The sequence below is a fragment of the Alosa pseudoharengus genome, unplaced genomic scaffold (assembly GCF_046254945.1).
Source record: "Alosa pseudoharengus isolate Yale_2024_CS ecotype anadromous, Long Island Sound unplaced genomic scaffold, YU_APseudo_1.1 YU_APseudo_1.1_scf_5, whole genome shotgun sequence".
In the NCBI taxonomy this organism is placed as follows: domain Eukaryota; kingdom Metazoa; phylum Chordata; class Actinopteri; order Clupeiformes; family Clupeidae; genus Alosa; species Alosa pseudoharengus.
The window spans coordinates 19,116,517-19,129,984 of NW_027468837.1; the positions used below are offsets into that span (position 1 = coordinate 19,116,517).

A 13,468-nucleotide genomic window follows, 5' to 3' on the forward strand; every position below is an offset into this window, starting at 1 on the left:
TTGTATTTTCAGCGTTATGTTGCATTCAAGTGACCCCTTGGGGTTTCCTTCCCAACTGATGCAAACTTTTATGGGCTCAGCTAGAGTTTAGTTGTGTTGTTTTCAAAAATGAGGCTAAAAACTAATAACTGTTAGAGTGGATTGATAGTGAATTTGATGTGCATCATTTATCGTTTCATCAGACATACCTGAACTAATGCTCACAGTTTACCTGCAGCTTAAAAAACGTACATCACAAATCCTATAAAGTCCTACTCTTATACAACAGGACATTGTTTTATTTTGCCCTAAGAAGAAGATAGCTGTGTATGCAGCGTATACTCTTGGGCCTTTGAGTCATGTTTTTCTTAAAGCTACAGTAGCATCCATGGTTTTTAGTCCTCTTGCTGCTATGGCTCCCTGTCATGCTTGATATTTTGCAGAATCAAGAACGTTGCATCAGAGCACAGGTTCTTTTGGTGTTGCGGCAAGCTCGTTTGGGACTTTTGGTGGGTGTTCTGGGATAAGTTTGATGGAAAGCAAAGGACTGGAGAGTGTAAACCTCACTCCCTTAAGCCCAGTGCTAGTGACGAAACCTCACAACACACTTGGCTTTAGTTCATTGTTAGCATACCTATCTCCCACCTGATGTTGCAGTCTTGTCCAGTATCTAGTAAAGGGCTGCGTTTGTATGCACCCCATAGCACTGATTCCATTAGACTGTACCTACATCATTAGTTACATTGTAATACACAGTGTAACAGGACATTGATTTTCTGTGTTTACACAATCCCAAATCTAACCTTTGATCTTATTATTAATCTATGTCAGTACAAAGTGTTATTTTGCTGTGCTCATTATTTCTCAATATGTTTGACTACCCCGAGCCAACTGTGTTCTTAGAGTATGGACTTTACGATAAAGCTCATTCACCATCTTGATTTTTTGTTTTCCATATTGGGTTGGTTGTAACCATGCAGTCAAACCTGTGCCCAGCTTGTGTGTTTTGATTATCTGCTGGTTGACCCCTACCTTTCTTTGCTCTAGATAAACAATTGTGTTGATGAAGACACATAACCTCCAGAGGACAATAAGTACACAAGAGCAATAACCCATAAAGCACACTTATCTAGTGAAATAACTCACTCCACTGGCAATTGTTTGCTTAGTCCTAAATCCAGGCCAGCCATACTAATTAAATGCTCATTCCTTATGGGAGAATATTGCAGGGACATAATAAGGGATTAGGGATTTCTAAATGCCGTGCAGGGTCTGGATGATGTCAGTACAATTTACAGTACCTGTGCTTGAGGGGAAGACACCTGTGTTTCCCAATGAAGGGTCACGTTGGTGCCTTGCCTCTGTGCGCCATCTCATCTCAGTTTGCCACTTGTCAGTGTGAGTGCCCTTTGGCATTGCTGTCCGCTTGGATTACCTTCTTGTTTGGCTGATTAAGTAATTTTTGTCATCACAGCTCTTACCACACAAAACAACGCAGGTGTCACAGCTAGCGGCTGACAAACTGCTAATAATGGGACTTGCTCTTTTGAACTTTGTACAGTGTTATCATGAGGAAAGCAATATAACAGGGGGATTTTATTTTTAAATGTTTAGTGTCATTATTAATAATAATAATGAATATGTGACAATGCCACGGAATAATACAACATCTTCATAAGCTACTGGCTATTTGTGGCCATTATGCAGTATGTCAGTTACGGGTCACAGACGTACACTTGTTTGTTTAAGCCTTTGCCTCCAACACCGCTATCTCTTCCTGATTACAATCCTGTAGTTCTGCTCACTCTCCTGCACTCCATATACTGACCTTGTGCAGAAACCATTGTAGTCCATTAAAGCCATTCTAGTCCATCTAGAAACGGTGGTGAGTAATGTCTGTCCATCCAGGTAATGAGAAAATGGACATATATTTGACATATATTGATGTGTATTCCAGGGTATTTTCCTGTGTGATGTACTGTAGGCTCTGTTATGTCTCTGTTGTGATGGAGCAGAGAGAGTGCTGGGCTGCCACCAATTTGTGCTGTCACCACCAGAGGTGCAGGCTTTAGATGGCTATCTGGAACCAGGAAGTGTCTGCAGGTCAGCTGTTAGACCAGTAAAAAAGAACCATGGATTTCCGGCTGGTAACACTTTGATGGTTTGCCTACAGAGACTTTATAGATAATCTGTTAAGATTCAAGTTCAGTATGTAAAATTGCTGTTGAACAAGTACTGAACAACACCACCATAACCAAACTTAACCCATAACCTTAGCCCTAACCATAAATGTTAGTTAACAGAGTGTCAACCGATAATCTTTGGTTGATATCCAAGTAAAAGGTGACTTGAGAGCTTTTTGTGTAAAAATTTAAAGTGCACATAGCATTTTGGTTTAGCTCATTTGCGTATAATATCTATAACCATTGGTGGATTGATGGAATTTGTGGCTCATGGATCACAACAGCTAAGGAAATAAACAGCTCAGGCATCCTCTTAATTTTATGTTTTGGAATTAAAGTGAAGAAGGAGTACTGTACCTAAGGGAGTTTGGTCCTGATCAGCCTGTGTTTGACCATCTCCTCTCCCTTCAGAGTTTACACTTTGGCATACCAGGCCAAAACCAGGCCAGTATACTGACTACACAGAAAGGACACTATCTCTCATTGGACAGTTTTTTGCATCCCATTACCCAAGTGTTTCAGCAAGTATAGATTACTTTATTTTGTCCATTGAAATTGAAAGAACACAGGTACCCTGAATGCACTACAATGAAATAGTGATTTACAAAATGTCAATCTACGAAAGTTGATGCTCTGACAATATTGTGATATTGTGTGTTGTGATATTGTGCAGGTCTCAATATAATTATTTCCAATTGATAATTTGATTTGAGGGTTGTTTAAGTGATTATGATGTGTGCTAGATACATATTGTTTGTCTTATCATAAGTTGTCATTCATTTCTTGACTTCAGTCAGCTAGTGAAATCAGAAATTATGCAAATTGGTGGCACTTTAAAGAATTGTGCTATGTTATGCCTGAGACAATCCCTCAATTTCTACACTGCACAGACATACATGCAAAATTCTTGTTGAGTGGTTCTCAGTGTTGGATCCTACCAACTTGCCCACTTGCACTTGTCAATGTGCTTTGTATAAGTCTATTCTCTGTCGCGGTGGAGGCGGACATGGAAGCTGGTACTTCTGCACGGCAGGCCTTTGATGCCTTACAGGTGTTCGTCCACCTGTGAGCGGGAGCCTGGGAGATGAGCACGGGAGCTTGTTTGTCTGCGGAAGCTCAGCAGGTTGCGAGTCATGCATGGCTGCGCTCCTCTGTGTGGACTCCAGGGCAGGACACCGCAGGGTGATTGGTGTAAGGCTGACCGGGTCACGACACCTTACATGTCCAATTATTAGTCATCTTGATGGAACTAAGGTGCTGTCCTTTGGTGATGTGGTTGGACTCCGCTTCCCACTGTGACATGTATGAAAGGGAATGGACCTAAGTATTGAAACCAAGTAAGTTACATTTTTATGTACAGTAAATCTTATAGTTCTGTCCATAGAGTGAACTTGATTTATTGGGATGATCTACCTCTTCAGAGAAATTAGTAAGGTTACTTATGGTTTTCCTCATATACTCATAGTCTCATATACACATACTGTACACATTTTCTGTAATGTCCTTCAACTTTGAATGTATTGTGTTCCTTAAACATTTTACCAGGACAAACCGTATTTTTTTGAGCAGACTTTTCAGTTTTGACGTTCGCTTTTGTGTGGGAGAAAAGGCTGGGGTAAATACAATATAGGGTTTAATGAATGACATCAGCCCTCTTTGCTATCCCGAGTGCCGTGGACACATTGACCGATGCTGCCGTGGTGAGGAAATAGCTGCCTCAGCACTCTGGTCCCCACAGTGCACCGCGCCTTTAAATAGACACGCCACTATGGCTTTCCAGACATTACCAGATACCAGCAGCACCATTTCTCTCAGCTGGCTAACCAAACGGAAAGGGCTTTTGTTTGTTTGTCTCTGAAAGTGTTCTGAGAGGGCGCCTTCATTTGCTCTCTCTCTCTCTTTCTCACTCTCTCTTCAAACATGCACCCTATGCTAATTTGGAGAGAACATATTGTGTTTGTTTCAGTCCCTAACTGTTTGGGAGTGATATTTCATGTTGGTTACGGCTTTAAATGAGTCAAATAGCACCTGATCATTGTAATGAACTCTGTGATACTGCCTTTTTAATGAGTGGCACTTACAGTACACCATTTTTCAAACACATCAACTATGAAAGTATGCAAAAACAATTAATATTTTATTTGCTTGTGTACAGAGCTGTTGATGTCAGTGTGCTACATCACTTCATGTTGCAAAGCAATAGAAGAGGGAATGACATACTGTAGTCCCCCCCAGAAAGTGATTTTGCCTATTTTAAAAGTTCTGTATGTGTCTATGTTTATATACAGTATATATAGCAGTTTTTTTATACACCTACACTATAGGCCTAAATACATTCAAAATATATAACACAATCGTTATGTTATTTTGAATATTGAATGTATTCATAGATACCACATGGTGAGATTAAAGTTATTTTTATTTTATTGAACTTATGTCTTTGCTATAACCTTATGCTAATACTCTTGCAGAACCTAGTATTCCTCTTAATAATAAATATTATAATATAAATATTTCAACTTAATAGAGACACAGTTATTATACATTTACTGTCGGACATTAGTAAGCGTGGTACTGTGCAGCCTGAAGCTCTTTAAGCCCCTGTGGTACTGAATGAAGTGAAGAGTCTAGCATCTGGTAGAGTAGAGGACACGAGAGAATGAGAAAGGGCAGTGCTGGACGCACTGCTGTGCACAGACTCTTGGTGCTGAGGGGGAACTAACTGACTGAGGGGGGAGCAAGAAAGCTAACAGAGACTCTGTCTGCCACTGTCGAGCTCCTAAGCATCCCCGCTAAACGTCTCGCACTCCCAATGTGGGAGTGTACGGAATCTGGGGCTGTGTGTGTATGTGGTTGCAGTAGTGTGTGTGCGCATGTATGTGTGAAAGTGTGTGTGTGTGTGTGTGGGGTGGGGGGGGGGCACTTGGCTCTCCACAGGCTGCATCACCCCTATGAGATCAGCGATGGCATGATGAGGAAAATGAAAACAAATTTCTGCCTAATTACCCGCAAAACAAACACTCCCTCCATCAGTTCGTTCCAGGGGTGACGTGATGAATCCATTCCGACGCGGCGAGGCATCTGCGCACATCCGTCCCAATTACGGCCCATCTGCCGTGATGCCGTCCCCGGCGCGCCCAGCCCAAGGGTAAATTAGCCGTCTTGTCAGGGCCGCTTATTGGAACATCTGTAGGCGGAGGAGATGCCACATGTTTGCCGCGCAGGTAACACGCCGGCGCACCCACACCTTGGCCCGGGACGAATCCACACATGTGTCAGGGGTACAAATGTTCAAAGGTTGCTCTGTACTGTCACCTTCTTGGTCAAGCTAACATGTTCACTCACTGTTAACCTCTGACTCGTGGCTGGCGGTATTCCCAGAGACCTGCGGCTACTCGTGCTTCTGGGCTTGAATATTCAATGGCCGAGAAACGGTTTCTTTTTTTCTCTTTTGCCAATATCGGAGGGCTGCGTTGCTGTGGCTGTGGAGTCTTAATGAATTTGGAGTGGATTCATCTGATGCATAATTGCTTTGGAATGCTTGGTGCTATCAAGAAGCGAGGCTGTTAAATTGAAGCGGGTCCCGCGAAAAACCCCTGATGATGTGTTCCTCCGACAGTGCCAAATGTGAAACAAAGGAGTAATGAGATGGACAGAAAGAGGGGACAAGGGGGGGGGGATTGGGGTGGGGGTGACGTCTCCCTGTGGCTTCGAGCGAGCGTGTCGGTGTGGCGGCAGAAGCCATGGTGGGGTTTGTGAGGCAGATCATCTCTCTGTGTTTCCCGTGCGGGAGCCACAGATGATCAACATCCCCGACCTCATTCCTCAGTCCGTCGCTCTTTGGGCGCCGCCCGCCACACCATTCTCCTGTGTGTGATTTTTCAAGTCATTTGCACTGAATAAAGACAATTACAGCCTCCCTCCCTATACAAGTCATTTATATAGATTAATATGACCGTCACTATTTTCCCCCACAAACCATGGCAAAGAACAGAAAAAGAAAGCTTTGGCATCGAAGGTGAAAAACATCACACCTTGTGACAACTATGGGATGACTTATAATATGCTATAATATGTGAGATGTTCTCCTTGGACAGAGAGCCTATACCATATTCATCCCTGCCTTATCTGTATCTACTGATGATGCCAGTGGTTGTGCATAAACATTATTGTAAATCATTTTTATGCATATGTAAATTAATTAAATAATGTTTGTAAGGCTCATCATTAACTCATTTTAATTAAGATTTCTGCATGTGTTTACATAAATAAACCATGAACTTTAGTATTACAAAGCCTAATATTGATTGTCTTCATTTATGTTTTACCTGTGTTTATTACTGCTTTTAATATGTTAAGTAAGGCAACTTGAATGCATTACCATAACATGTCTAATAAAGTCACTACTGGTAGATATGCTGGTATACAGTTAGAAATCACATTTTCAAAAAGGCTGACATATTGCAGTGTTGAAGTGACACCAGAGACTTTGAAATCACACAAAAAAAGCTAATCAGGAGCTCTAAGGCCTTTTCATAGAAATTTTAATTATTTCGTGGCGGTGCTCTGTTATACACTCCGTCTAATGGCTAAGGGCTTCTTCAAAGAGCTTCTTTCACCTGCAGCCCCTTAGTGTGCAGACACGAGAGAACACTGTGGATTGACCTGGAGCTTCTCTCTCCTGCTACGATGACGAACATCTAGGAATCAAATGAGACATTCTGTATTTTTTTGACCATGGTTTTGGGTCACCACTTTTGGCCAAAAGGGAAACACTATTTTTTGCAGTGCCATGTACTGTATACGGTTCAGCTGTTTGAGACTTCATTTCAGGGTTTGCACAAAAGTAGGAGTTGAAGGCGAGGTTGAAATTGTGTGGGAGCCTAACCAAAACGCAATTACGAATATAGACGCTCATTAAAATAATTATTTTTAGATTAAAGGCTCATTGATTTGTGTGGAGGAATAAGGCTTTTGTTTTTCTCTGCACCGTTAATCTATTAACTGGTCCATCTCATTGTTTTCATATTTAAAGCAAATTTCATTACTCGGTCATTGCAGATACAGTATCTATACATGTGCCTTACCTCCTCATCCCAATCATATCTAGATTTGCCTTGTTCAGTTTTCATCCCCAGTAATCCATGTATGCCTTTCTTTAGCCTGATGGGCTTATCGACTTTTATTAAAAATGTCAAGCACATACTGTAACGCTTAAAGAGTCATTAGCTCGATGCTAACTGAGTTCACTTAAAAATCAATATAGCTGTATTCAAAACTTACTGTTTCATTATCTCCGCTCATATGAGCTGCATTTAGACAGTCCTATCAGAGCCTGACATCTTCGAAAGCTCAGTGAGTAAAAAGAAAACATCCTACCTTGTAGCAATTGTACTATTTTGTGTGTTTCCCCCCAGCAAACTCAAAGCACATTTTTAAAGAAGTGGGAACCAATGTTGTTTTATTGGAAAATTGTAGTGCAAATAATTATCAAACTAAATGTACTGCATAGCAGTACATAAAATTACCGCCGCATGGTGATGCCATGAACTATCCAAAGAAAATAAAGCACGCTTCTCAACATGTTTCCATCCCCCACTCCTGCAACTCCTTGTAAACTGGGGGTGGGGAGGTGGTATGGTGCAATATGTCATCATACAGTATATTGTAAAACAGGAATATGCTGAATATTCTATGTTTTCCTTGTTGTTGTCCTACTGTGTAATTCCTTGACACCTGTAATCTGTAATCGAATCTGCCTCTTGTGCTCTCTTCCCAGTGCTGGTGTTGCTGATCCTCACGCTCAAGCGCCACCGCAAGGGCCAACGCATGTCCGAGGATGAGGAGGACATGCGCGACAACGTCATTAAGTACAACGACGAAGGCGGCGGCGAGCAGGACACGCAGGCCTACGACATGAGTGCCCTGCGCAGCCTCTACGACTTCCCAGAGGCCAAGAGTGCCGACTCTGGCGCTGACCTCCCGTGCCTGCCGCAGTGGATCCAGAGCCGCGTGAACGGAGGCAGTGGCAGCGATGGTGGTGGTGGTGGTGGTGGTGCAATGGCTGACTTCTCGCTCTTTCGCGGCTACATCCGCAAGAAGGTGGAGCAGGCCGATGCCGACCTGTCAGTGCCGCCATACGACTCATTCCAGACGTACGCCTTCGAGGGCAGCAGCTCGCCCGCACTGTCCCTCAGCTCCATCCGCACGCTGTCCACCACCTCAGAGCAGGATTTCTCGTACCTTAGCGACTGGGGACCTCGCTTCAGGCAGCTGGCTGGCTATTATGCCCCAGGACAGCCTGAGGAAGAGGGCTCTTAGCCTCTTCCTGCTCCTCCTCCACCTCCTGCTGCCAGCACGCCATCTCACTCATATTGACAGTCCAGTGTCCTAACTGTCCTTGAACCCGACTCCCTTGTGACACTTTGGAAACCCAGTCAGATATGACAGTTTAATTACTTTTTTAAAGAAAAAAATACCTTTTTCCCTCTTTCTCCAATTGTGGATTAAAGTGGGTTCTGAGCACATGAGGAACTACTGGGAAACCAGGTATTATTGACCTATAATGGTAGGGGGGGGAAATCACAGACACACACCACTGCTCTTTGGCCAACATCATGTGTTTTTTTCCATTTGTATTTGTGTTTTTCTTTTCTTTGGAGGCAGAGACCTGAAATAAACAAACATTGTGCCATTTGCCATTTCTACAGTCTGTCAAGGGACATTTCTTTCTGTTCTCAAGCCAAGGCAAACGACCCCCCCCCCCCCAACCACCAAAAAAAAACTAAATGTATTTATTAAAGAAGAACATATTTATGTATTTATTAATTTATATTTATTTATTTATTCATCATGAATACAATTACATGACCAGAATGAATGGACTTCTTTGGGAAAGGTGGAGAATTTTTGAAAAAGGGAACAGAAATGGACAGCAAGTGAATATTGTTATACTGCCTAAAAGCAACCTTGAGTGAACTGAAAAGGCGTATCGTGAATGTGAGAGTGCACTGTTCAAGCAGCATTATTTGGGTCACAGACAACAACACAGTCTCAAAAATATTTGTATTTATTTTTTGGAACACTTTTGTATAATACTAACAAGACAATAACATGGGAAGAAAGAAGCTTGAGGCGAAAAGGCAGAAAATATGTGTCAAATCAGTGCAAGCATCGGTTTTGTCCTGACATAGCCTACTTTTTATTGTGTTGTGATATTTTGCTCACGTTGTGGACATTCTGTGTTAACTTTTTAAAAAGGGATGATCTTTGTTTTCTTCTGATCCGTGTGTACATTACACTAAAAGGTGGCAAAGGGTCCTTACATGGTCATAAAGTGGAGTTGTTTCCCAGCAACTGTGCTGAAGAATGTTGTGTTTAAAAACCTGACCTGTGAGCGTGTTTCTGCATCTGATTTCATTTCTATTCAGCGTTACTTTTGTTCTCCTGATTCTGTTTGAGGGTGGGGATGTTAGAGTGATTAGGAAAAACATGCACTGTATCACAAACATTCAGTACCCAAGACCTCTTTAATGTTGACCCTTATTGTAAATGTATGGAAATATACAGTTGAAATCAATAAATATTTAATGCTTTTTTAATTAAGTATCTGTGGATGGGGCAATGTGCCCTTTATTTATTCAGGTCTCCTCACAACATGAAACACACACACTAAAAAAAAAACTTATTACAGGAAATTATATCACAGTGCTTGCAAAACTACATTTAAACCAACAAAAATACAAAACAAAACCATCAAATCTAACAAAAGGTTCATTGTCTTGGTAATGGTCACTACACTGGTGGACCCTGGGTGACTTCTTATTGGTTCTGCATCATAGAATCCAGCTGATACTCTAATATTGTTGCCAAGACAAGCATTTGACCAGTGCATTTCTTTATTTCTCTATCCTCCTTGGACTTATTCTTTGGAAAGGCATACCAGCTTACTCGGTACATGAAAGGGATGTTTTTTTATGGATGCTGCCCCGCTAATATGCTGCACTGTGACACTCCAGCTCATTCAGACTGGTATCACATTTTTTTGACAGTCTTCTATTGAATACAATAAGGAAATGGAAAAGTGGCCTTTGAACCTAATGAAACACCTTGGAGAATATGCCAGTCTAAAACCTGTGATGTGCTTTAATGAGCAGGCTTAGCTATTGCGTGTGTACTGACTTGCAATACTATTTCCCCTTCATGCAGAGCATTTTTGCACACCCACTGTAAAATGGTCTCTCTGTGCAGAGCTGCCATTTTTCATTAATGCCCCATGCATGCTAACATATTACTACATTGCAATAAATCATGTTTTTCCCCTCTAAGGGCAGCATACAGTAGGGTAGTGTCATTTCTTCTGTGGACCTGAGCATTGACAGGCGATGCTTTGGGGCTACCCATGTCTCCATACAAATCATTTTCTTGCATTTCGCCCCTGAATTAATCATCATAATTGATTACACCCGGTTTATGGAATATAAGTCTATCACAGAGATTATCGATCCACACATGGCACCCCCCCCCCCCCCGCCCCCGCAGCACCTCTTAAAGTCAAAGTAAGGGAGACGAGCATGCAGTATATATGAGTGTGTAGACTGGGTTCAAAATAAACAATATAAATATTTCAAGCAATATAAATATATCATTTGGAAGTCATTAGCAAATTTGCTATTACCACCTAATGACACTACTATGACGTTTTTGACAAACCACAAACATAATGTGCCAATATGATACCATAGCAATATGATCCCCTGCTCGTGTGGATTATTCTGTTCTCATCATGAAATGATCCTGTTGTATAAGTGCTTATCACCCGGAGAGAAGAAATACTCTTTTCTGATTGGCTGGTGGGGTGGCTATTAATTCTGAATAACAGGACACCGTTCCATATCAATGCTTATGAATGGTAACTATAACACCCATAGACGACGGTTGCAGGCTTCGCAACAATGGATTCAACTGCAAACAAGCAAGGCCTATGCTATCGCTGTTATAGGGCCAACGAAAGTTGTACAACAAGCTAAACTAGTGAGCTTCTTTTTAAACGGAACTGCGTGTTTCCTTTGCTTTACAGTGGCAACCGGGTGATAAGCGGGATAACGGCCTTCGAGGTGTGTCCAGTTATACGGAATTAATGGATTAAACCGCTGCGTGTCGGGGAGTTCTTTGCCCCTCGCCCTCGACCATTAATTCCGTAGGCCTATAACAGGACACCTCGGCGGTCGTTATCCCTTACATAACAAGGTACAAGTGTTGTCTAAAGTCAAAGAAGAAATAAACACACACTGTGTGTGGTGTAATGCAGCTCTCCATCGTCAAAACTATTTGGAAATGTATTCTGGGACATTTAAGATGTAATTCAGTGTTTTTGTTAAGAAAAGAGTGAATGTTTGCACAGTATGTGGCAAAGAGCTGTTTGAGTTTCGGTGAGACAGTGGCAAATATATTTATACATTTCTTCATCTATTCTCAGAGGAATGGCTGTGTCAAAGGGTTTTCCACAAAAACTATGGAATGGAGATGGGAGTATTACTGCTATGAAAATCCCAAAACAATTTGTCAAACAAGCACAGGCAAGAGAAACTCATCATGCACTTGCATGTGTTCTTTAGAAGGCAAAACATATACTGTTAATTTACTACAGTACCCAAAGCTGCATTTTTTACATGTTCATGGATAGACAAAGATGTGATCTCTAAAAATGTAACAGGTGAATTGTACTGAAATATGATACATATGAATTATATATGAAAGGAAGTCCTTTTAAGACTGCATTGAAACATAATCCAATTTACACAAAAGAATTAAACCATTAAATCACACACACGTGGAAACATTGCACCTGGATTTGTTTTATAAAGTGAAGGGGAATATTGTGAGGTGCAGAAACGTTTTCCACCATAAAATGGTACCCTGTGCCGTGTGCATGTGTGTGTTTATGCTTCTGTAGAGGCTGCTGAATGCACTTGCACATTATACCTTTTTTTACCCCTTTAATGTTTTTGTGATGGTCTGTTCCCTCTTTGACCCCATGTTCCAAGTATTTCTGTCTGTTTTTCAGTGGTGTTTTGATTTGTCTCAGCTCCATAAAAGGTAAAGCCAAAGTCTATCCATCCTACAAGTCGATTTGTCTTATATCCTTATATATACAGTGCAACCAAAAAGTTTTCCACATTTTGTTTTGCAAACAATACCCCAACACCAGTGTTCGAAATATACCGTGAGCTTCGGGGGGTACAGCTATTTCGACTTGTGACGTCACTCTCCATTTTATATTTCACACTTGTGGTTCACAGTCAATTTGCCTTCAAAATATAGGTCATATGACTGTGGCTGGCTGGTCGACAAGTTAAAAGAAACTAGTCATACTAGCAAGCACAATATACCTTACACATTATGGGAAGGGTTGAATTTGGGTTAACACTGTTTCAAGGTGCGCCCCGTGCGTAAAATTGCGTGCCACAGTCAAAAAATATTTTTGGTATACAGTGGTATACAGTGCAATGCAAACATGGAATACTACTTAAATTTAAGACCCAGAATTGTTTACAGATAGGCCACAGAAAGTCTCCCAATTAATAGCCAAGTTCACCTAGCCTAAAACAAGGCCTGCTTTGGTTCATTTGATTCGTTTTTCTTGGATAGCCTAAGCCTACCAAACATCAAGCAAATAAAAAAAAAAGACCTGTTCACGGTTGGAAAACAAATATGTTCATGTTGTTTAGCTTAGGCAATTCATATACTGTAATGTAGCCTAGGCAACTCATATAATGTGTGCCTGGTGTGCCACGTAGCGTTTCAAACAAACTGCAGGTAACGTTGCAATTAAGGGTGTATGGGCATTTGCTTAAAAAAGGTTGAGAACCAATCATCTACATGCAAAATTACCTGAATATTAGTGCGGATTCCCTCTTGTTATGCACAAAATGAGAAATCGCCTCATTAAACCTCTCCCCGTGTCAGTATATCTCCTCCTATGGCGTGTGATTATAGGCCTGATTTTTAAGCTAAGCAGCAGCGATAGTCGTGGCCGCTGAGTGGAAGGGAGACCTCCGATTAAACCATAGCGATCTTGCTACTCAATGCTTTTCTAAGGTTGGCTATTACTATGTTACAAAGGCAGTGAAATATTAGACAAATGGCCAGTTGGCCACCGCTTGTTAAAGGAACAAGCCACCCAATGTAAGTAGTAATATATGTTCTTACCTTAACTTTCACGAGTTTAGTCATACCTCTCCCGTGTCGGTACGTGCACTCAAACGCTCTGGCCCGCGGCGCGAATGTGTTAGCATGTTGCTATG

At 41.6% G+C, this 13,468-nt stretch overlaps 1 protein-coding gene across 1 annotated transcript in view; it reads left to right on the top strand.

Moving 5' to 3' along the window:
- Positions 1-8,908, top strand: part of cdh22 (cadherin 22) — a 125,767-nt gene extending 116,859 nt beyond the window's left edge. Inside the window, exon 13 of the mRNA XM_076267344.1 lies at positions 7,942-8,908. Within this exon, the coding sequence (XP_076123459.1) occupies positions 7,942-8,483 (542 nt within the window). The 3' untranslated portion in view covers positions 8,484-8,908. The remainder of the gene's footprint in view (positions 1-7,941) is intronic.
- The last annotated feature ends 4,560 nt before the right edge of the window (positions 8,909-13,468 follow it).